The sequence below is a fragment of the Penicillium daleae genome (genome assembly GCF_028827525.1).
Source record: "Penicillium daleae strain IBT 16125 chromosome Unknown utg000006l_segment0_segment0, whole genome shotgun sequence".
Classification (NCBI taxonomy): Eukaryota; Fungi; Ascomycota; class Eurotiomycetes; order Eurotiales; family Aspergillaceae; genus Penicillium; species Penicillium daleae.
The window spans coordinates 1,189,354-1,210,962 of NW_026623154.1; the positions used below are offsets into that span (position 1 = coordinate 1,189,354).

The 21,609-nt window shown below is 52.3% G+C and overlaps 7 protein-coding genes across 7 annotated transcripts; 3 read left to right on the forward strand and 4 right to left on the reverse strand.

Annotated features, from left to right (window-relative positions):
- Positions 1–2,632: 2,632 nt before the first annotated feature.
- Positions 2,633–5,602, reverse strand: N7458_006164 (putative beta-N-acetylglucosaminidase; the record flags this gene model as incomplete). The annotated part of the gene is made up of 3 exons (XM_056909546.1): positions 2,633–2,746; positions 2,833–5,348; positions 5,506–5,602. 3 exons carry the CDS (start codon positions 5,600–5,602, stop codon positions 2,633–2,635), a joined length of 2,727 nt encoding a protein of 908 aa, XP_056765250.1.
- A 2,028-nt stretch (positions 5,603–7,630) lies between these two features.
- N7458_006165 (uncharacterized protein) lies at positions 7,631–8,860 on the forward strand (the record flags this gene model as incomplete). The annotated part of the gene is made up of 4 exons (XM_056909547.1): positions 7,631–7,691; positions 7,775–7,923; positions 7,992–8,611; positions 8,635–8,860. Coding segments are annotated over 4 exons (1,056 nt in total), but the record flags the coding sequence as incomplete, so codon positions are not given.
- A 568-nt stretch (positions 8,861–9,428) lies between these two features.
- Positions 9,429–11,011, reverse strand: N7458_006166 (NAD/NADP-dependent betaine aldehyde dehydrogenase; the record flags this gene model as incomplete). The annotated part of the gene is made up of 2 exons (XM_056909548.1): positions 9,429–10,443; positions 10,530–11,011. The coding sequence occupies 2 exons, from the start codon at positions 11,009–11,011 to the stop codon at positions 9,429–9,431; spliced, it is 1,497 nt and encodes a 498-aa protein (XP_056765252.1).
- Positions 11,012–12,162: 1,151 nt separating this feature from the next.
- N7458_006167 (GMC family oxidoreductase) lies at positions 12,163–13,853 on the forward strand (the record flags this gene model as incomplete). The annotated part of the gene is made up of 2 exons (XM_056909549.1): positions 12,163–12,409; positions 12,472–13,853. The coding sequence occupies 2 exons, from the start codon at positions 12,163–12,165 to the stop codon at positions 13,851–13,853; spliced, it is 1,629 nt and encodes a 542-aa protein (XP_056765253.1).
- A 780-nt stretch (positions 13,854–14,633) lies between these two features.
- Positions 14,634–16,047, reverse strand: N7458_006168 (N-acetylglucosamine-6-phosphate deacetylase; the record flags this gene model as incomplete). The annotated part of the gene is made up of 2 exons (XM_056909550.1): positions 14,634–15,560; positions 15,670–16,047. 2 exons carry the CDS (start codon positions 16,045–16,047, stop codon positions 14,634–14,636), a joined length of 1,305 nt encoding a protein of 434 aa, XP_056765254.1.
- Positions 16,048–17,473: 1,426 nt separating this feature from the next.
- On the forward strand, positions 17,474–19,239 carry N7458_006169 (unc-93 family MFS transporter; the record flags this gene model as incomplete). Its single annotated transcript, XM_056909551.1, has 4 exons — positions 17,474–18,103; positions 18,176–18,783; positions 18,858–18,953; positions 19,008–19,239. 4 exons carry the CDS (start codon positions 17,474–17,476, stop codon positions 19,237–19,239), a joined length of 1,566 nt encoding a protein of 521 aa, XP_056765255.1.
- A 515-nt stretch (positions 19,240–19,754) lies between these two features.
- Positions 19,755–20,650, reverse strand: N7458_006170 (uncharacterized protein; the record flags this gene model as incomplete). Its single annotated transcript, XM_056909552.1, is given in 5 exon segments — positions 19,755–19,902; positions 19,963–20,040; positions 20,090–20,301; positions 20,440–20,458; positions 20,469–20,650. The coding sequence occupies 5 exon segments, from the start codon at positions 20,648–20,650 to the stop codon at positions 19,755–19,757; spliced, it is 639 nt and encodes a 212-aa protein (XP_056765256.1).
- Between the last annotated feature and the right edge of the window lie 959 nt (positions 20,651–21,609).

A 21,609-nucleotide genomic window follows, 5' to 3' on the forward strand; every position in this document is an offset into this window, starting at 1 on the left:
TACTCTTGTTTCAATAAGCGGAACTCCACCCATTCTGGCCTTGGACATACTTTTCAATCCCCCCCCCCCCCCTCCTTCCCTCCTCTCTACTTGAGACTGTCACCAGAGCCGATGATCACCGAAATCCGATCGATCTAGACACGTTTTGGGAGAAGGAGGATGATCTGAAGCCGAAAGGGAAAAAGCCGCTTGACCTGAGATATCCGGGGAGGCTCCCCTGGCACACAACAGCACACAACCAAGGCCAGCCAACATAGATTGGAATCTGACACGCCACTCCATTACATACGCACTCCTTTTGATCTTCTCGTCCACGCGCTTCGTCCAATTCACCGGGAACGTTCATTCCCAGAGCGGGGGATACAAGGACCCAGATCGAAGATCAGGAATGTGGATCGAATCCAAGAGTGCCGTGGTGTCCATTAACGGCCAAGCATCATCATCCCCGTGCTTTGGCAGCTTTGCTATGCTTGTCGGATGAGCTACTCCAGCTCGTCCGCAGTAGTGGATACAGATTAGAGAAGAAGAGGATTAGGGTGATTAAAGGCCCCATTTCAATTTCGCATTAGTCTCGCTGAGGTGAAGACAGCAAATGCTGTACTCCGTACTCCAGGCTCATAATCCAGACATCCTGGTTCAACGGAGAACTAAAACGGAGTCAAAATGATGAAAACAGTAAATCCTCGAAACCCAAATCCAACCCACACTCTTATTTCCCTCGAAAAACGTCAAGACCGTCTTTTGCGACCGAGGGAAATTCCTAGATTTCCTTGGCCCGAAACTCAACTTGATTAGTTTCCCCCGCCTCAACCAGGTAAAAAGCGCTTCGTGCCGTGATCTGAGCTTCGATGGTCCAGCCACTTCGAGCCACCCTTGGTCCTTAACCCACGGATAGAACTGTGGCCCCGACGCCCGATGTCTTAGCGCCGGTTCAGAAGAGGCTTTATGCGCTGGTCGGATCCGTGAGAGAGATTTCCTTGTACGGGAGTAATTTGCGACGAGAAGGGGGAGTATTTGCAAGCTGGTCGAACATAAGATCATCAATAGTGATTGTTACTCATACCATCATCACTACAGAGTGAACTATGTACGGAGTACCTGATATGTAACTGCCAACGGGCATTGGCGAGATATACCTAACCATAGCCTAAGCACTTAGCACCTAGTCTCCCCACATTTAATCAATAGACCAAACTACTACAATCCTCCTGAAAGCCGAACATCCGTTCTCTATCCATCCAAATCCCCGCACCCATCGACCATAGCCCACAGCTCAAGCAGCTTCAGCTAAAACCAAGTGGATGCTTAGCTTTTCTAATCCTTCACCTTCGGTGCCAAGCGGAGTCCGAACCAAACGCCCACGCAGTGGCGCCTCATAAATCCGTTAACGGGAATCGGGGGTTCTGGAATATATCCGCTCATTGATGATTGGTATTGCGCGAGAAATGGAGAATTGCCACAAATGGGCCTCAGCTGGGATTTGATAGAGGAGAGGCGATACGGAGTACTGTAACTAGTTAACCAACTTACTTGCAGTAGTACTACTTAGTAAGTGAGAATCATGCAGGTTTTTCTTCAAAAGTCCGTACTCCGCGCAGGGTATTTTGTACTTTGTACTCCATGCTCAGCTGCATATGTACTAATGTATCGTGTACAAGTTCATGTTGTACCTCCCGACTTCGAATCCATGGAGTCATCACTCCCAAGTCTCCAACTCCCGTAGAACTAACTGATACCTGCTTGTTCCAGAGGCGCTGGAGTTGCCTCTCGCTTCCTTGGGCCTGCGGAAGCCCGGGCCAGTAAGCGGGCGCCGTTAGCCTGGTGCCTGCCTCGAGGGCCATCTATCTCCACGACTCCACTCCGGCTGAGGCATAATTTCCTCGTTGGCCCCTCGAGGAGGAAGAGGGTCGAGTGGACATCAGACAGCGATTGGGAGAGCCTCGGCTGTCTCATCCCGACGAAGAAATCGAAACCCAAACAGCGCCAAGAAAAAAAAAAAAGAAAACCGAAAGGCAGAAAAAGTAAAAAAAAAAAGAAACATCGAAATACGCGGATCTCCCGTTGATCGACACGTTGTTTGATGGGGGGGTTCACCTCCAAAAGAGGGAAAATGATGTAAGATTGGTCCAGATGACGCCGTACAGAAAAGGGGGCTGTCCTACCCACCCTGTCTGAACTTTGAACTCTGAACAGCGCCCCGAGGGGTGGTCCCGTGGAAATCTGATAATGCTATGCACATACGCACGAAAGCGAAAAGGAGCCTGGGTGAAAGGCCAAGAAAAAAAAAAACGAAAGATAAGCCCAAAAACCCAAACCGAGTCTCCAATGAGCGCCTCCACGAGAAGGATCACAGGTACCTGCATCCTGTGAACCTCTCGCATTCCTCATCTCACCCCTTCCAGCCCTCGCAGCGCCCCCATGGATCCCACAGTGCCCAAAGGGGGGCCTAATAAAACAAACCCAGTAAGAAATAGATCAATAACCCGTAACCAACAAATGCCAGATGGATATCATAAATGCGAGAAAAAGAAAGCACAGCGAGAGATAAACAAATAAACAATTCCCACGCACACCAAGAAGGGAAGAAGAAAGTTTGAAAAAGTCAAAAGAGGTGTTACCAGCCAATGCCGCCCTATGACGGGTGCATCATTGTCCAGGTGGCTGCATCGCAGTTGACCTCCTCGAAGTTGTGCAGCATACTGAACCCCATCGAGGAGAGACAGTCAAAGTTACCGTCGCCATCCACCTGAAAGATACCATAGAATATTAGCACGACGTTCATACAACTCATAGCGAGGGAGAACAAGGACTAAAAAGGGCAAGTCAACATACACAGTCCATCACCACCGCATTAGCATTCAACTTGCGAATCTGCTTAATCGCCAGCAGAATCAATCCCTGCATCACGGTGGAGTAGTCATCCGCAACTGGCGAGATGACTGGCGAGGAGATGCCACCGACAGTAGTCTGTGTGGCGCGCAGGGCAGGCATATGATCTGCCAGCGCCGATCGCTCATTGTAAACGACGATACTGCCGAGAATCATATCGTCGGCCGAGCGCTTGGCGCGGATGATGCCGCAGTTGGGAGCGCCACCCAGAGCAATCCGATAGATGTCGGCAACACCTTGGCGGGCATTGGTCTTGATGTGATCAAGAATGGCACGAGCATAGTCCCACCCGTAGACGAGGTCGTAGACCACATCGGCATTCTGTAGCGTCACGGTGAGGCCATCGGGCGGTGTCCAGGTAGCCAGATTGCGCAGGATTACACTGCAGACGGGGCGAGAGAGCGATGTGTTCCAGCCCAGGTTGGCAAACCATTGTCGCAGTCGCTTGCGCTCGACATGGCTGGCAGTAGGGATCCCCAGATAAATTCCGGGAAGCCTAGAGCCGAGCTGGAACCGCTTCATACCTTTACGCTGGAGCAAGTTGCGAATAGCGCGACTATGAAGCGAATGCCCGATGGACAGCTTGCGGCGTGATGGGTCAACGATCAAACACCCAATAACACCTGTACCGGTCGATCGAAAGAAGTAGGTTGCACAGAAGCCGTAGAGAGCATGTGTACTGCTATTGCGGACCACAAAGTGCGCCTCGTCTATATCTTCCTTGCGTAAGAGAAAGCTGCTGGAGGTAGCACCAAGGAGCTCAGAGCGTTGCCCTTGTGTACAGTCCTCGCGGACCGCGTCGAGCAGCGCATCTAGGCCATTAGCATCCCGCTCCTCGTTCCAATTCTCTACCAGCCAGTGCTGTCGAGACTGATGAATTTTCTGGCTGCGGCTGATGGAGCCGGGTAGACTTCCCGTGGGTGTCAAGTCACCATAAAGAACTTTGACCAGGGCCTGCAACGCGGTCTCTGTAAAGTCATAGGTGCACACGTATGTACCGATCGAAGAATCCATTGCAAAGTCGTACGGCGAGCTGACCGCAACCACAATCAAGGGTTTCTCACAACGCTCACCCGTGGCGGAAAACTGGGTCTGGCATACCAATGAGACATGTTTGGCGAAAGCCTGCTGGTATAAGTTTCGATTTGCATCGGCCGTGACCACAATAACTGCGCTGGCTCGTTCGATAAGATCTTCGTGAATGGGCCGCACGCCGTTATGTGTGTACGACGTATGAAGGACACGTCCGCTCCTTTGCCGCGAGAGAGACCTCCCTAGTTCTTTGAAGACACTCTCGCCACTCAAGACGGAAGCAGATCGTTCGATCGCGGTTTGATCCATGGTAGGCCCGTGGCTGGTATCATTTGCGGATAGAGACACTGCTGAAGCAGCCAGAGGCTTGACCAAGGGGGTCAAGAGTAAGAGCTCCTCACTTGCATCGATGATATTGGAAAGCGGTAGGAGATTGTTCTTATCTCGCATCACGGTGATGGAGTTGTTGTAGGCGCGCGTTGAGAGGTTAGTATGTGATGGTTGCATTTGTGTGAGTGATGGCAGACCCGGCGGGTTCAGCGCCTGATCCCAAGACGTGAATCGAGCCTTCAAGTTCAAGACACGACGGAGAGATTGCTCAATTCGAGGTCGACCGATGATGCCATTTTCCACGCCCAACTTGAGCCCGTTGATTGCCTCTTGCTGTACGGGGAATGACCGACACAGCAAGATAACATCGCAACCGGCATTCTTGGCCATGACCGTCCCACCGCCAACACCAATGTTGTGAGTGAGAGCCTCCATCTCCAAACACTCCGATACCACGACACCGTTAAACTTCAAGTCCTTCCTGAGGAGCTCGTCCACCACCTGGTCACTAAGACAGGCATGCATGACATTCATGCCAGCTGATGACATGGACACGCCACCGACCATCATGGCATCCAGGCCCTGCATGATGGCATTACGAAAAGGAACCAGTGCAGTGAGACTCAGTTGTTCTAGAGATTCGGTGATGATGGGCACATCAGTATGCGAACCCAGGAACTCGAGGTTTCCGTAAGAAGGGAAATGTTTGCCGCATGTCGCAAGCCCTGCTTCTTGGTAGCCCTTCATGAACTGTACCCCATACTGTGACACTTCCTGCGGGTCATCACCAGAGGTGCGAACGCCTAAGGGTTGATTCCGTACGTTCGTCAAGACATCTAGAACGGGACCAAGGATCCAATTGACTCCGACGGCCTTGAGTTCTTGAGCAGTAGCCACTGCAACCTCATGCGCCAACGATTTGGATCCCGTCGCAGCGATGCCCATGGCACTGGGGAATTGGCGAATGTATATCTCATCGTATAAACTATTCACTCCGCCGTTCTCTTGGTCGAGCACGATGAGCAGAGGCACCAGATGACCAGCATCTCGAGCGATGGTCTGCAATTCGAGAACGAGTCGGGTGGCCTCCTCGGCAGCTATAGGCACACACGATCAGTCAACGGGTCTAGCTAAGGGAGAGAGGTATTCTCTTTTTTTTTCCCCCTTGCTCTCTCTTCTCAACCATGGTTATTCATATCAGAGGAGCGCAGGAAGCAGAGTTAGAGGCGGGAAGAGAGAAAAGAAAGCAGATACATTTCAAATTCTTAGCGGAGAGGAGGACAGAGCCGAGGTGATAGTCTTCGATGAGTGAGCGGATCTGAGGGCTAACGGTGGTACCATCGAATCCCATCATAAAGAGCTGACCCATTTGCCTGGTATCGCCACATGGCCGGTCAGCATACTCCTGCCCATCGTCATAGCCGCTTCAAGTGTTGAGACAGCCAGAAGAGGAAATAGTTTAAATCGCCCGTCGGGGCACGTTTGGGTTCCACAGGGTCGTGGAGATGCAGCGGGATGGGGTGGTAGAGAGCCAGTGCATTTAGAAGCGCCGGAAGAAGGTGATCAACATACCTGTCTAGGTCATCCCAGCCCGGGGGCAGCATGTCCTCTTTCGGGGCCATGGCCCTGGGGAAATGAGGAATGCCAGCAGTGTGCCGGAAGCTCGGACAGTCGTGGGGGGGGGAACAGGAGTGGAGGAGAGTGGAGGGAGCTGTGTTTGGGGTGGGTAGCAGGATGCAGTGCTCAGGGTGTAAGGTGGGCGGTAGGAGCTGAGCTGTAACCTGCAACCGGGTTCACGTTTCTTGAGAGGTCGAGGTTGAGGTTCCCGAGGATGACACTCCGAGGTCGCAGTCAGGTGACAGTCGTCCGAGACGAGAAGTGTCGCAGGAATAAGCAACTCCGCACAGGAAAAGGAAGGGAGGAGCTCCAGAGCCGCAATCGGGGGGAGTTTGTGACAGGCGCGATAAGAAGGTTGGCCCCGGCTATTTCGCTCTCCGCCTTAGCTGCAGTACTACATGTTGAGCTGCATTATCCTAGTCAAATTGATATATCATGAAAGAATTCAAAATGGACAGTCAAATTAGGGCCAGCATTATAAAATTACACTCATCGTTCCCTGCATATGATAAAAGTATAAAGCTGGAACCGAATCAATTGTTGATCTCGAGTGCATCCTGGTCCCTCGTGCCTGTTGATCCCCTTGCCTAGAAGAGGGGCAACCTAGTTTTCCCCGAGTATATGACAGAGAAGGTAGAGAGGTAGGTAGCTTTCATCTTAAACACGGGTCCTGTTAGATAATATTAATTTTATTCTACCGTATTCCATACAACCCTCACGAATGAGATTAAACTGTCCATATTGACTTCAGATCACGTGGCGGTATACAATACCCGTATGGTACGATACCCGTTTCGCTACGACGCTACAGGGTTACACTCCCCGGTTTTCACGGGTCAGCGTTTGCCGACTTCACCGGATGCAACTTCTGCCTCCGATGGAACCTTCACCTTCGGATCCACTCCCCCTCTGATGTCTGTCGGGACGATGGTTTTGTAGTGTAATAGAGACTTGGCTTTTGATTTTTTTTCATCGCTATTGTTGGGCACCATATGGCTAAATATTGCAGACTGCAAGCAGCAAATAATAGGATTAAGCGTTTTAGGTGGAAATCTGTGGCTCTCTAGATGGCCGCAATAACCAGATATTGCAGGCAGGAGACCCTTGGTCTATAGACTAGATATCATGATGACTCTATAGTAGGAGCTATAAGATATATGCAACATGATAATCCTGACGGTGATAAAATGAAACCCCCCAACGAATCAGAGGCAAAGAAATTGACTCGTGGACATCCATTCTCGGAGTCGACGTCAACGGAGTGATGTCCTCACAAAGACCATTATCCATTATCATTGGGTCCATTTCCCACATGGCGCATGCGACGATACATTTGCGGAGGAACCGATCCGTAGCCAACGTCGACGTAACAGACGCCCCCAGAACTACAGAGAGCGGCCCACTACGACCACGACATGATCGCCCTTGTCACTGTCGTACATTGCACCGCGACGTAACCAATCCATGGGCCTGCCTTTTTATCTTTGCCTTCACCTTTTTCACCCTTTTCTGCTCTCTTATCTTGTCTACACTTACCTCTTCACCTTAACACCTCTACACTCTTCTTCAACCCTCCACCCTTTTCTCAACCTCCTTACATCGCGGCTCTCTCTCTCCCCCTTCATCAGCCCTACTGATACCGCCTTCGAGCTACACGTCCCGCTGACGTAACCACGATGTATGCGCTGATCACCCTCTCCCAGTCTTCTCGGCCTCTTTTTGAGAACTATAAGAACTGACCGGAGCTTTGCTTCTTTCTAGGCGTGTCATCATTCGCGAGGACCCTCAGGCGGTCTCGGTGTACATCGCCGAATACATCGTTAGTAAGTCCTACATGTCTCTATTCGGCGCTGGCCAGTCGGTTCATATACATCGGCGGTAAACTAACAGCTCGTCCACTGCACAGGTCGCATCAAGGCTTTCAAGCCAACTGAGAGTCAGCCCTTTGTGCTGGGCCTTCCCACCGGTAGCAGTCCGGAGATCATCTACAAGATCTTGGTCCAGCGCCACCGCGCTGGCGAGATCTCATTCAAGAATGTCGTGACCTTCAACATGGTAATCCACACCCCCGAGTACCTCACCTCTCCACCCAAAGCCAAATCCTAACAAACCTCTCCTCACAGGATGAATACGTCGGTCTGCCCCGCGACCACCCCGAGTCATACCACAGCTTCATGTACAAGCACTTCTTCTCGCACGTCGACATCCCACCACAGAACATCAACATCCTGGACGGCAATGCGCCAGACCTGGCCGCCGAATGTGCCTCATTCGACGCCCGCATCGCCCGCTATGGCGGTATCGAGCTCTTCCTGGGTGGCGTCGGACCCGACGGACACATTGCCTTCAACGAGCCCGGATCATCACTGGCCAGCCGCACGCGCGTCAAGACCCTCGCCTACGACACCATCCTCGCCAACTCGCGCTTCTTCGACAACGACGTGAACCAGGTGCCACGCATGGCCATGACCGTGGGTATCCAGACGATCATGGACGCGCGCGAAGTCGTCATCGTCGCCACGGGTGCACACAAGGCCTTCGCCGTGCAAAAGGGCCTCGAAGACGGCGTGAACCACATGTGGACTCTGTCCGCGCTGCAACTGCACCCACACCCGCTGGTCGTCTGCGACCGGGACGCCACCCTGGAATTGAAGGTGAAGACGGTGCGGTACTTCGAGTCCATTGAGCAGGCGGGCACGGATGCGCGCACCCAGGGTCCCCCACTGGTCTACCGGCCTCGCACGTACGTGCCCGCGCCGCTGCCAGCCAAGAAGACTACCCCCGTATGGCGCCCACGCCTGACCGCACACCCGTCAAGGTCCCCAAGGACCTGCGCATCAACACGGAGCTGCACCGGGCCATGGAAGAAGATGAGTTGACGCCTGATAGCATGTCATCGCGGATGGTGGACTCGGCTATTGGCGGGCTGGATGGAGCCTTGAAGAATGATTTGATCTTTGATCGAATGGGTGCTCGCATGACGGCTTTGTAAAGGTGATCCAAGGAGATGTGCACCCTTTCGCTTCTGGGAATCGAGAAATACGGGTGCCAATATCTTTTCTTTTCTTTTTTCTTTTCTCATATCTGCACTGGAGAACTGGGATCTTGGGGGTTATCTTCTGTCTTCTATCTTAACTAGGGTTTCGACATGGCTGCATTTTTTTTGTTTCATATTTCAATCTGCCCTTTGTATGTTTTTTCTTTTTCTGATTCCCGGGGTTTTCATCAATTCGAGGAGTTTCAGCTCATTCCAATCGCGATGGTAGATATGTTTCTGGAAAAATATGCATGTAAATAGTTCATCATCGTTGTTATCTAGGCGTTACCAAAATCAACTGAGTCATGTTTACTTCATTCTTTACAGTGATAAAGTACTAGAGGCAACTCTGTATATTCAGAAGGAAAAAGTTGATTAAATGGCATGCGTCATACCTCGCACGCCCACATAGACTCCTAAATGCATTTAGTCTATCCAAAATATGACCTGAACCCCATTTTCACACATCACGTCATGAATATTAGAAACAAAAAATCCCCAAGCAAATAAAACACATCCATACCTAAAGCTTGGCAAAGACAGTCGCCACAGCCCCACTCATATCAACAAGGGTGCTCTTATTCTGCAGCCAAGCCTCAATACCCTTATGACCATTCTCAACACCCAGACCGCTCTTCTTCCATCCACCAACGGCCATCTCAGCGGGACTCTCGCCCCAGGTATTCACCCAGGTGATGCCAGCCTGGAGTTGATCAATGACCCGATGGGCCTGGTTCAAGTCCTTTGTGAAGACACCCGCTGCAAGGCCCATCTCGGTAGCATTGGCGCGGCGCACGGCCTCCTCGACGGTATCGTAGTCCAAGATGGACATGACGGGGCCGAAAATCTCCTCCTTGACGATGCGCATGTCATCCGTGCAGTCGGTGAAGACGGTCGGCTTCACCCAGTATCCAGCCTGGAGGTCCTGGGGAACATCGGGTTTTCCGGGTCCACCGGCAAGCAGAGTCGCGCGGTCATTCTCGATACCGTGGCGAATATACTCGACCACCTTGTTATAGTGAATTTCTGAGCTGAGGGGGCCGTAGTTGGTCTGTTCATCGAAGAGCGGGCCAGCCCGCACAAATGCGATTTTCTCGAGCAGGCGCTTCTCAAAAGCGGTCTTAATGGAGCGTGGCACGAACACGCGCGTCCCGTTGGTGCAGACCTGTCCGGTACTGTAAAAGTTGGCCATCATGGCGCCGTCGACGGCGCTTTCGAGGTCGGCGTCCGGGCATACGATCAGCGGGCTCTTGCCGCCCAGTTCCATGGTCACGTATTTCATGTTGCCGGCGGCGGAGCCGGCCACCTTCATGCCTGTCGATACCTGGCCAGTGAAGGAGACCTTGGCGATGGTCGGGTGACTGGTCAGGTAGGCGCCGACATCGCCGGCTCCGTTGACCACATTGAAGACACCGGCGGGTAGGCCGGCCTCGGTGTAGATCTGGGCGAGGGTCTCGCCGTGGAGAGGGGTGAATTCGCTAGGCTTGTAAACCATGGTGTTGCCAGCGGCCAAACAAGCGGCGGACTTCCAGAGGGCACTAAAGACGAGCAGCATTAGTATCCGGGTTGATCATATAGTTGGCGGGCGGAATTTGCTCTGCTAGTACTCAAGGGGCAGACATACATCTGGATAGGATAGTTCCAAGCACCGATACCCGCACAAACACCCAAGGGCGACTTCTTAGTATACACCCAGGCATCCTCACGCAGCTGTGTCGTCTCGCCGTTCAAACCGCCACCACCGATAAAGTTGGCATAATACTCGAGCACATCGGCGCCCGTCACCACGTCCACGGTACTCGTCTCCGTGAAGGCCTTGCCCGAGTCCAGAGTCTCTACCCGAGCGATCTCATCATTGCGCTCGCGCAGCAACGCCGCAGCCCTCTGCAAGATCCGGGCGCGAGCAATATACGTTGTCTTTGACCAGACTTGGAATGCGCGCTCGGCAGCAGCAATAGCAGCGTCGACATCCGAGTTAGACGCAATCTGGATATCTGCCAGCGGGGTTGCAGTGGCGGGGTTGAGAGTCTGGAAGGTCTTGCCGGACGAAGCAGCGCGCACCTGGCCGTCGTAGTAGAGCTGACGTGTTGGGAAGGGGAGGGACATGGCGAACAAGGATGTGAGCTGTTATCGGGAACACACCAAGGTCGCAGATTAACAGATCAAAGAGAGTTTTTGGAAATCCAAGTTGCGTGTTGGTTGTTGGGTTCGAGAGTAATTCTTTATCGAGGTGCTGGTGGCCATTCCCCAGTGCTGCATGACCGCCTTGGAAACTTCGGAGTTGCGCCGGCAAAGCGCGGCGGCTTTGGGTGGAGTCAGCGCGGCGACTTGCCCCGATTGGGACTAGCATTGCCGCCGTGCATTAGCGTGTCAGCATCTCGGCGCGTCGATGAGTCGGTGGCGGTAAAGAGGGGCGTTCAAGGAAGATTGGGATTCGCTGGTGGCCTCGTGGGAGTAATTTCCGGAGGAGTTGAAAGGGCTGAAAATGGAGATGGGCTGAAATGAAAACCCAGCAATAATGTGTATACTGTACATACTATTGCATACTCTTGTACGGCAGGGCTTAAAGGTACGGGAAAAGAGCACTAAGAAGAGTATCGTGGACCGGCACAAAGCGGGGAGACATTGATGACGTAGGGGCGTTTCCTTTGAGGCTGATGGTGGGACGTTTCAACTTTCAAGCAGATGTCAAGAACAGATCCGGAGTCGATACTCCTGTCCTCGGATCACTCACAAGACTTATCAGGCGATCATCTTCCCCTCTCTTCCCACTGCTTCTATTTAGGAAATCCAATCCTGACAACCAATCGAGTCTCTCTTATTGTCGTTTTGTCCTATCTCGATTTCACGCGGTAGCCCTGTAGATCCTGCACTCGAATCAACGGTGGGCCGTGGGTTATCTAAGAGGATCCACTTTTCTCCGCCTCGCCACCACTCACAGCTGCCAATTCGGCCGGGCCAGAAAAAAAATTGTGTAAAAGAAAAAAAAGGACGGGCAAAAGCACGCCCGAATTAAGGTACTCCGTCGAGAGAAATCCAAAGAGATTGGTTCAACTGCAGAACAACCCCTCCCCCTTCCCGATCTGACCATCAGACCATACCCGCTCCTTCAACTTCGGTGGCCCCAACCAGAAACTTCCCAAACACATCCCCATCCAAGACCTTTAAAACCAAGAGGCGGTCTCCCCCATCTTCTCCTCTTTTTCTCCTTGACTATCTTCCGCTCTTTCCCCTCATCCTCCTCACAACGATTCAACATGGCGACTACCAACGATCTCCCTGCCGTCGATGTGGACAGCTACGACTATATCGTCGTTGGTGGTGGTACCGCTGGCTGTGTGATTGCGGCCCGCCTGGCACAGTACCTCCCCAACAAGCGCACGCTCGTCATCGAGGGTGGTCCCAGCGACTTCACAGATGACCGCGTGCTCAACCTGAAGGAGTGGCTGAGCCTGCTGGGCGGCGAGCTGGACTACGACTACCCTACCATCGAGCAGCCCAATGGTATGTAGAGGAGCCACAAGCCATCGCAATTGCAACAACTGTACTGACTATCCGATCTATAGGCAACAGCTTCATCCGCCACTCCCGCGCCAAGGTCCTGGGCGGCTGCTCCAGTCACAACACTCTGATCTCGTTCCGCCCCTTCGAGTATGACTGCCAGAACTGGGTCGCCAAGGGCTGCAAGGGCTGGGACTTTGAGACCTTCACCCGCATGATCGATGGCCTGCGCAACACTTTCCAGCCCGTGCACGCTCGTCACCGCAACCAGCTGTGCAAGGACTGGGTCCAGGCCTGCTCCGACGCCATGAACATTCCCGTCATTGACAACTTCAACGCAGACATCCGCAGGAACGGTGAGCTGACGGAGGGCGTTGGTTTCTTCAACGTCTCATACAACCCGGACGATGGCCGTCGCAGCAGTGCCTCCGTCGCCTATATCCACCCTATCCTGCGCGGTGACGAGAAGCGCCCCAATTTGACCATCCTCACCAACGCTTGGGTCTCCAAGGTCAATGTCGAGGGTGACTCCGTCACTGGTGTCAACCTGACCCTGCAGTCCGGTGCTCAGCGCACTCTCCGCGCTAAGAAGGAGACTATCCTCTGCGCCGGTGCCGTCGATACCCCTCGTCTGATGATGCTGTCCGGTCTGGGACCCAAGGAGCAGCTGTCTGCTCTGGGTATCCCCGTCGTCAAGGACATTCCCGGTGTCGGCGAGAACCTGCTCGACCACCCGGAGAGCATCATCATGTGGGAGCTCAACTACCCCGTTCCCCCCAACCAGACCACCATGGACTCTGACGCCGGTATCTTCCTGCGCCGCGAGGAACCCAACGCAGCTGGATTCGACGGCCGGGCCGCCGATATCATGATGCACTGCTACCAAATCCCCTTTACTCTCAACACCGCCCGTCTCGGCTATGACGAGCCCATTAACGCCTTCTGCATGACCCCCAACATTCCCCGCCCCCGCTCTCGCGGTCGTCTGTACCTCACCTCCTCGGATCCCTCGGTGAAGCCCGCGCTGGACTTCCGCTACTTCACCGATCCCGAGGGTTACGATGCCGCCACCGTCGTTTATGGTCTCAAAGCGGCCCGTAAGATCGCCCAGCAGTCGCCTTTCAAGGAGTGGATCAAGCGGGAGGTTGCTCCCGGCCCTTCGATCCAGACTGACGAGGAGCTGTCCGAGTACGGCCGCCGTGTTGCGCACACCGTCTACCATCCGGCCGGTACCACCAAGATGGGTGACGTGACTCGCGACCCCTTGGCCGTCGTGGACCCGACCCTGAAGATCCGCGGTCTCAAGGGTGTCCGCATTGCCGATGCCGGCGTGTTCCCCGACATGCCTACGATCAACCCCATGCTCACCGTTCTGGCTATCGGCGAGCGTGCCGCGGAGCTGATCGCCGCAGAGTCTGGCTGGACCCGCTCGCAGCCCCGTCTGTAAATTCCTCTCTCCGGTACGAGTGACTGAAGATAGGAAGGCGCCTCGCGTTCTCATGCTGGGCATTGGCATCCTGGATTGACCCAGGCCGATGCGCGCATGAAAAGTTTCGTTTCATTTCTGTTCTGTTTTGTGTTTAGCATATGAGCGAGAGTAAGCGGGCACAGGAGCTTCGCCGGGACTCCGGGGAAATCAGAGGGAGATGAAACAAGGAGTCTCACCTCGCAGGCGTGTGGATTCTTTACTCTCGTCTTTTGGGAGCTCCCCAGGTCTATAGGAGGTCCGCCAGACGGACCCGGTGTTTTTTGATATTTTGGACCATATGCACGTATATATATACCACCTACCCGTACGATATCTTGAACAGGGGGAGGTCATCACCAATTGAATGGTACTCTCCAGAGTTTTGGATATATAACTGGGATGTCATATCATGTTTTGGAAGTTTGCACGGATATACAAACAAAAACATAAAAACACATTTTCCTTGATCTTTACGTAAATGAATGAATGTTGGAATCTCCATTTGTAATCTGATTTTTGAACATCAAGTTCTGTTCTATGAGATATGAAATACACTTATTGCTAGTTCTTGTGCTTCTGCAGGTAATATGATTCTATGCCACGGGAATGCAAAATAAATCCAAACGCCGAAGCCCAAATCGCAGAATATCCGCCCAGCAAAAGCTGGACGAGAGAAAAACCGAAGAAAAAGATAAGAAAGAAACATGAACCGCACTGAGAACGAAAAGAAAAAAAAACCGAGAGCACAAGTGTCTCCCCCTAGACAGCCACCGCAGCCGTCTTATCAGCATCATGAATCTTCACACCCAGCTTCCACACCTGATCAACCGTCAACGTAGGCCCCGAGTACGGATCATCCGACTCGCCCAACACCACCAGATCCGCATCAGCACCCGCATCCAAACACCCCTTCACCTTCTCCAATCCCAACAAGCGAGCCGGCACAGCGGTAGCAGCATTAATCGCATCCGCGGTACTAGCCCCGGACCAACGGCGGAAATTATTCACACACTCAATGAGCGTCGCCGAAGAACCAGCAATCTTATCAGACCCCTCCAGCGTCAACCGCGCCCCAGTCTTGACAATGCGCTCCCCATTCGTCCACTCATAAACGCCATCCGGCAAACCACACAACCGCATCGCATCAGTGACAAGCACCAACCCATCCGGATACGCATTATACGCAATCTTAATCGAAGTCGGATGCAAATGAATCCCATCCGCAATGACGCCATAAAACGGGCGTCTACGCTCCGACTGGCCCAAAAGCCCAAACACGCCCGGGTTGCGGTGATAAAACGGACGCATTGCGTTGAACAAATGGGTAATCATGCGGGCGCCCTGGTGCGTTGCTGACACCGCCTGTTCATAGGTCGCGTCCGAGTGGCCGATGGAGTAGATGATGCCCGAGTCTGCGATGTGGGGGATCTGCGCCATCATGTTGCCGACTTCTGGGGCGGCGGTGATCATTTTGATGGGGGAGGTGTGGGGGGATGGTGGGGTGAGGTTGGAGGCGCCATAGCAGTGGAGGAGGTCGTCGTAGGTTTGGGCTGCGCGGAGGACGTCTGGTTTGTGGACGCCGTTGCGGTTGGGGTTGATGAAGGGGCCTTCGACGTGGGCGCCGAGGGATTCGGCGCCGTCTTGGGGACGGTGGGTTGCGGCGGTGGGGCCGAGGGAGGGGAGGACCTGGGGGGTGGGGGGATTGCATTAGTTTCATGCTTGTCATAATGCTTATATTGTGATGGAGAGACGGTTTGTGACAGGGCTTGGGGAAGGGGATTGTTTTTGTTCTTACCTGCCAGTACACCTCGGGGGTGGAGCTCACGATTGTGGGCAGGTAGGAGGTCACGCCCGTGCGAGCCAGACCCTGGTTGACGAGGCGCAGACCTTGATCGTACTCATTCTTGGATGCGCAGGGGACGGAGAAGTCGAAACCCTGTGCGCCGTTGAGCTGGGTGTCAATCAGACCCGGGGCCAGGATGCGGCCGCCAAGATCAATGATCTCATCGGGAGAGAGGTGCAGCTCATAGAAAGCCTCTTGGTCCTTGAGGATCTTGCCGGTCAGAGAGTCGATCCACAGATCCTGTTCAACCAGACTGGAGCCCCGGACGAGGCGGCAGTTGGTGAATTTGGTGATGCGCGGAGTACTGGCAGCGGTTGTTTTGCCCGGCATGGTGATGATGATGACGATGATGAATATTGATAGTGGTGAAGGTGAGAGTGGAGTGGTGAGGGAGTAAATGCCGAGATGGCGATGTAAACGGAGATGCCGATCAACGAGGCCAAGGAGGAGTCGAGAGAGTAGTAAACCCGGAAAATCAAGTCAGAGAAATTTGCCCTGGTTCTCAGTCGCGCAGGATCCAGGTACCAGGGGAGTCGAGGGGAAAAGTAGTTGTCCCCAGTGGCAGAGATAAAGGGCGCTGTACAATGATGTAACCTGCGGATTGTCCAGCCAGAGGTGACATCGGCATGCCGATGTGGTAGAACCAGCAGAAAAGCACCGCGGCAGTGGCGCAGGACAGTCCAGTATGGGGGGGGGGGATGGGGTAGTGTCCATGGTAGTTGACCAGTCATCCATCCTACTGGGCCCGTTGTAGTGGGACGGACGTACGACTGGACTGCGCCAAGGGAGAGTGTGAGAGTGTCGTATGTGTAATTTCTGTAATCTAACCAGTACCCGTACTGTCCCGTACCAGACCAGACCCCCGCATGCGGAGAGTTGCATGCGGCAGAATACGACTCTGGTTGCGGTCGCATTGGGGAGGCGCTTCTACCTGCTTCCTTTGTCAACTTCCCAGGTCAAGTCGTGTTCGGGTCTGTTCTGGCTCTGTCCAGTTTTTTGGCCCAGAGAACGTGCCCGAGTTTCTCCATGCCCGTCTCCATCACCATCCCCCATATCGAACCAGTGAGAATCCCCAGACGCCATCGGCCGGCTCTCCTCGGCCCGTGGTCCATCCGCACGCCTCCAATGAGTCTTCCGATTTCTCCAGAGTCTCCATCTTTTTCCACTCCCCGCACAATTGGTCTGTCCACATGAACGAGCAAAAAGAGGAAGAGAGAGATATCCACAGCGTGTTTCTCCAGTGATAACCGGCGCAGAAATCTTGTTAATAATTCCCTCGCCTCCGTAATGCTCCATTGTATGATCCATTTTGTATGATCCGTTGATGCCAGCGTCTCATCCTGTGCCTCTCTCGTACTTCTTGATGGAAACAAGATAAAGCTAGCTCGGCTATACCTAAATTTTCTTTTTGTCTTAGTGTGGTCTCCATACTTTTTTTTAGCTTCTGACGAAAAAAAAAAGAGCCCCCCAAATAGCCGCGCGACCATTCTGTTCTTCATAAATTTATCTATCCCACTCGCGCTGTTTATTTTTCTTTGCTCTCTCCTTCATTCTTGAGACTTGGTTCTTTCCTTGGATTGAGCAGCGCTCTCACGTGGGAAACAAACCAACCAAAAAGACGAAGAAACATCAACATTCTTACCCCTGCCCCCATTGGCATTGTTGATCCTCACGATCCCCGATCTGCTCCTGTGTTTATTCTCTCCTTCTTTTGTCTTTCGTCTTCTTCTTCTTCCTCCTCCTCCCCCATACAATCATGGCAACAACTCCTCCCGAGTCGGAGCTATCACAGTCCCAGACTCCAGTCATGGACTCGTCCGCGGCACGGGAGAAGCCCGCCCCCTTGGATATGGAGGATCCCGAGCCGGGACAAGACCATGCCGTGGTCGGCAAGCCGTGGATGTACAAGCCGCTTTTCAAAATCGGAAATTGGGAAGCCCCCTGGTTCGCCTCGCCGGATATGCAGCTCTATCTCGTGTCCTTTGTGTGTTTCCTCTGCCCGGGCATGTATAACGCCGTGACTGGCCTCGGTGGTGGTGGCCAAGTGAACCCGACCGATGTGAACAACGCCAACACGGCCCTGTACAGCACGTTTGCCGTGGTGGGATTCTTCGCGGGTTCGATTGCCAATCGTATTGGTCTACGGATTACGCTGTCTCTCGGTGGATTTGGTTATTTCTTGTATACCGCTGCTCTGCTTTCGTATAACATCAACCAGAATGCGGGCTTTTTGATCTTCGCCGGAGCCTTGCTGGGTGTCTGTGCGGGTCTTTTGTGGTGTGCGCAGGGTGCGGTGATGATGAGTTACCCTCATGAACACGAGAAGGGCAAGTATATCGCCATCTTCTGGGTGATTTTCAACCTGGGCGGTGTCATTGGCAGTTTGGTGAGTTACCTTGGAGCTACAAAAGTTGTCCAACTAGGGAGACCTCGAGGCACTAATATACGGTGATCATAGGTCCCTCTTGGCCAGAACATCCACAGCACGGCAGGCAATGTCAACAACGGCACTTATATCGCCTTCCTGGTCATGATGGCCGTGGGCTTCGTACTGTGCTGGGGTCTCGTCGATTCCAAGTACATCAAGCGTAATGACGGATCTCGCGTGATCGTGATCAAGAATCCAACCTGGAAGTCCGAGTTTCTGGGACTGTGGGAGACTCTCCGAAGTGACTCGTATATCGTCTTCATGTTTCCCATGTTCCTGGCCAGCAACTGGTTCTACGGCTATCACTTCAACGCTGTCAATCTGGCCTATTTCACCGTCCGTACCCGCGCTCTGAACAGTCTTCTCTATTGGCTGATGCAGATGGTGGGTGCCTTTGTTTTCGGCCAGCTCCTGGATATGAAGTGGTTCTCGCGCCCGACCCGCGCCAAGATCAACTTTGGTATCCTCATCGCTATTACATTGGGCATCTGGGGTGGTGGTTATGTCTTCCAGAAGGGATACACCCGGGAAACTGTCAAGGCCGACACGGATTTCATGGACAGCGACTACATCGGTCCTATGTTCTTGTACATGTTCTATGGTTTCTACGATGCTGCTTTCCAGACCTGCACCTACTGGTGAGTAACCCATCCGCATTTGTGGACGCTTACTGCATTGGTGTAACTCCATCCGGCTAACACTGTTGATTCAGGTACATGGGCTCTCTCTCCAACAACGCACGCAAACTGGCCAACTTTGCCGGTTTCTACAAGGGCATTCAGTCTGCCGGTGCTGCGGGAATGTGGCGGTAAGTGTTCAACCTGTTCCACGGACCAATATCCCTCGTCTAATTCTCTACTAGCATGGACGCTCAAAAGACTCCATTTATGACTGAGTTCGCATCCTGCTGGGGTCTCCTCATGGGCAGTATGGTCATCGCCACACCCGTGATCTTCTTCAAGGTCAAGGAAAGCACCGATGTCGAAGAGGACCTTCGCTTCTCGGACGAGACTACCGCCGAAGTCCTAGGCGACATGGAGGAGGCGCCCGAAAAGCCGCACGCCGAACAACAGGACACAAGCAGCAAGGCGTAGAGGGCGGTCAGTAGCAGTGCTGATTACATGTATCACCACATTGTTCCACCACCCGCTTTCCTTTCTCACACTTGTACCATGATGCTTCTCTGTGCTGTTTTTTGTTTATTATCTTACTTTGCATTCCATGGATGCCATGGCTCCATGTATTTTTTACGCGGCGTGATTCCTTCCTCTCCACAAGTGGGGGTTTTTGATTTGATACGAAGAATTCCCGTCAGGTCTTATATACTTTTCAAATTTCTATCTGCACTCGGGATTCGCTTTGGTGTGATAGAGCTATTGTCGTGACGGTACCCTCCACACACGCAGTGTTTCTCGGCACGTACCTGAAATCAAGCTATATTGTAATAAGTTACTCGATAGACAAATTCTGTTTGACGAGAAGCATACTGTCCTTCTGATTCTCGATCAAAAGGTGGTTCCATTTAAATAGCTAAACGTAGAAGGTGACAAGCTAAGACTGGATGTTCTGAAGAGCTATTTTTCTTAAGCCATATGATAGCTAGTAGGAACTAGTATTCCCACTTGGAAGTATCGCCATTCCAATCTGGATCAGTCCATGAATTATCGGGTGATTTGACGAAATCGAAGAGTGCTAATCGCCAATCTTTCCAGGGCTGTGGCTGGGCGGCCCTACAATTCCAGAACCCTACCCAGGTACTACAAAGAGTATTAGCCCACTCTTTATAATCTTATGAATATTAGACGCTGTATACTTACAGGGATTTAGTCTCCGAGTTCCACACTAGATTCGTAGCGGCAGCAGAATCCGGCCAGATACCCATTGATGTAATTTCCCTAGATTTCGTTAGTAATATATACTATCAAGTCTATACAATTCACTCACAAGTAGATCTGCCGGAAAGCAACGCGGATTTCCTCTCGCTCCTTCTTATCTAAGGTCCAGAACCGAGTAGCCTTCCCAGTGTAATCCCCAAGGCGTATTCCAGGCATAGCCTCCCAAGCGTAGTATGTGATAAAGCCGCCGGGAACTGGCCCAAAGCGGTCCTGTTGATCCTCAAGATAGCCAAGGAGGGGAGGTGTGTGTGCATGTTGAAACTTGTTTTTCGAAAGTCAAAAATGCGCGAAATTCCGCTGTCCTGAATTTCGTCGCTTGCTTTGACCGTGTAGCCGAGTCCTTGTCCTTATCCTCCGTTCCGAGATACGGGACTTGCATAACGATGCGCATCATCGAACGTCTTCTAGAGCCTCCGACCTAATTACACGATAGTTGGACAGAGGCGTAAGAGGGATCTTTGGCAGTTTCGTACTTCTGGTAGTCGTGTTCACGAAGGACTTCGAGAATCCTCCACTTGCTTGGCTTTGGGTGGGAAAGGCTGATAACGTTGCCCACCTGGATGGCTTGGCACATATGACCTTCGGTGAACCAGGAGCTTGGAGGCGACATTTTGTGAAGCGGAATATGAGAGAGGGGGGAAAAGAGTAGTGAGTGGGAATGTCTTGAGTTTACAACGGGATTTACCAAGCCTAAGAAGGAAGAACGGTCCGGTGGGTTAGGTAACCTTATTCCACCAGCTTACGTTTATATGCCCCCCTCCAGGAACCTTGAACTGCTATTATATACCACGACGCGACTTCATCGGTATTTACTTCATCGCTTATCACTAGACGCTGCCCTATTTTAAATATGGATTCGTACTTACCTAGATTACGTTGATCGTGGTATTTTACGAACTGGAGACGATGTTTACAAAATTAAACTGTACTCCTTTTCTTTTATGCCTTATGAAAGCGTTACTATATTCTGTTCCTCGTGGAAACTGCCACAGTGAATCGGCATGAGGGATGCGAGGAATGATGTTGAAAATCTCACCTCGGATACTGATACCGGTAATACAAACAAGTAGAGCATTGTTTGAGCTTTTTGTTGACATTCAAGCTCTATCCTAAAGTTGCGAACTGATCAAACATTCTGCGCACAGCAATTTTCATAGAAAGATATGCCGTTTGCTATTCTTCGGCTTTAAATTCCTTCCCCAGTTCAAGCACAAAAAGGACCAAATTCACCTCCTCGATACCTATTCAAATTGTCATGTGGAACTGCACTTGCAGAGAGCACTCTCATTTGGGATTTCTGCCTGAATCCACTGAAGCCTCTCCAGGGATATATTTGATCAGTAGACTGTCATTCCCATGGGTTTTAATATCAGAGTCCCGAAGGCAATTGATTCAAGTCGTGGATAGAGCCCGATAACAGGATCCAAGAGATACTATCCATAGTAGCTCGACGCAATGATTTAAGTCGCAAATGAAGAAATGATCCGAACTAGACTGTGAAAATCCCGCTGATCGTTTTGCTCCTGTGGACGAAAAGGATGGAACTTTTTGTTGGATCTTTGGTGTGGA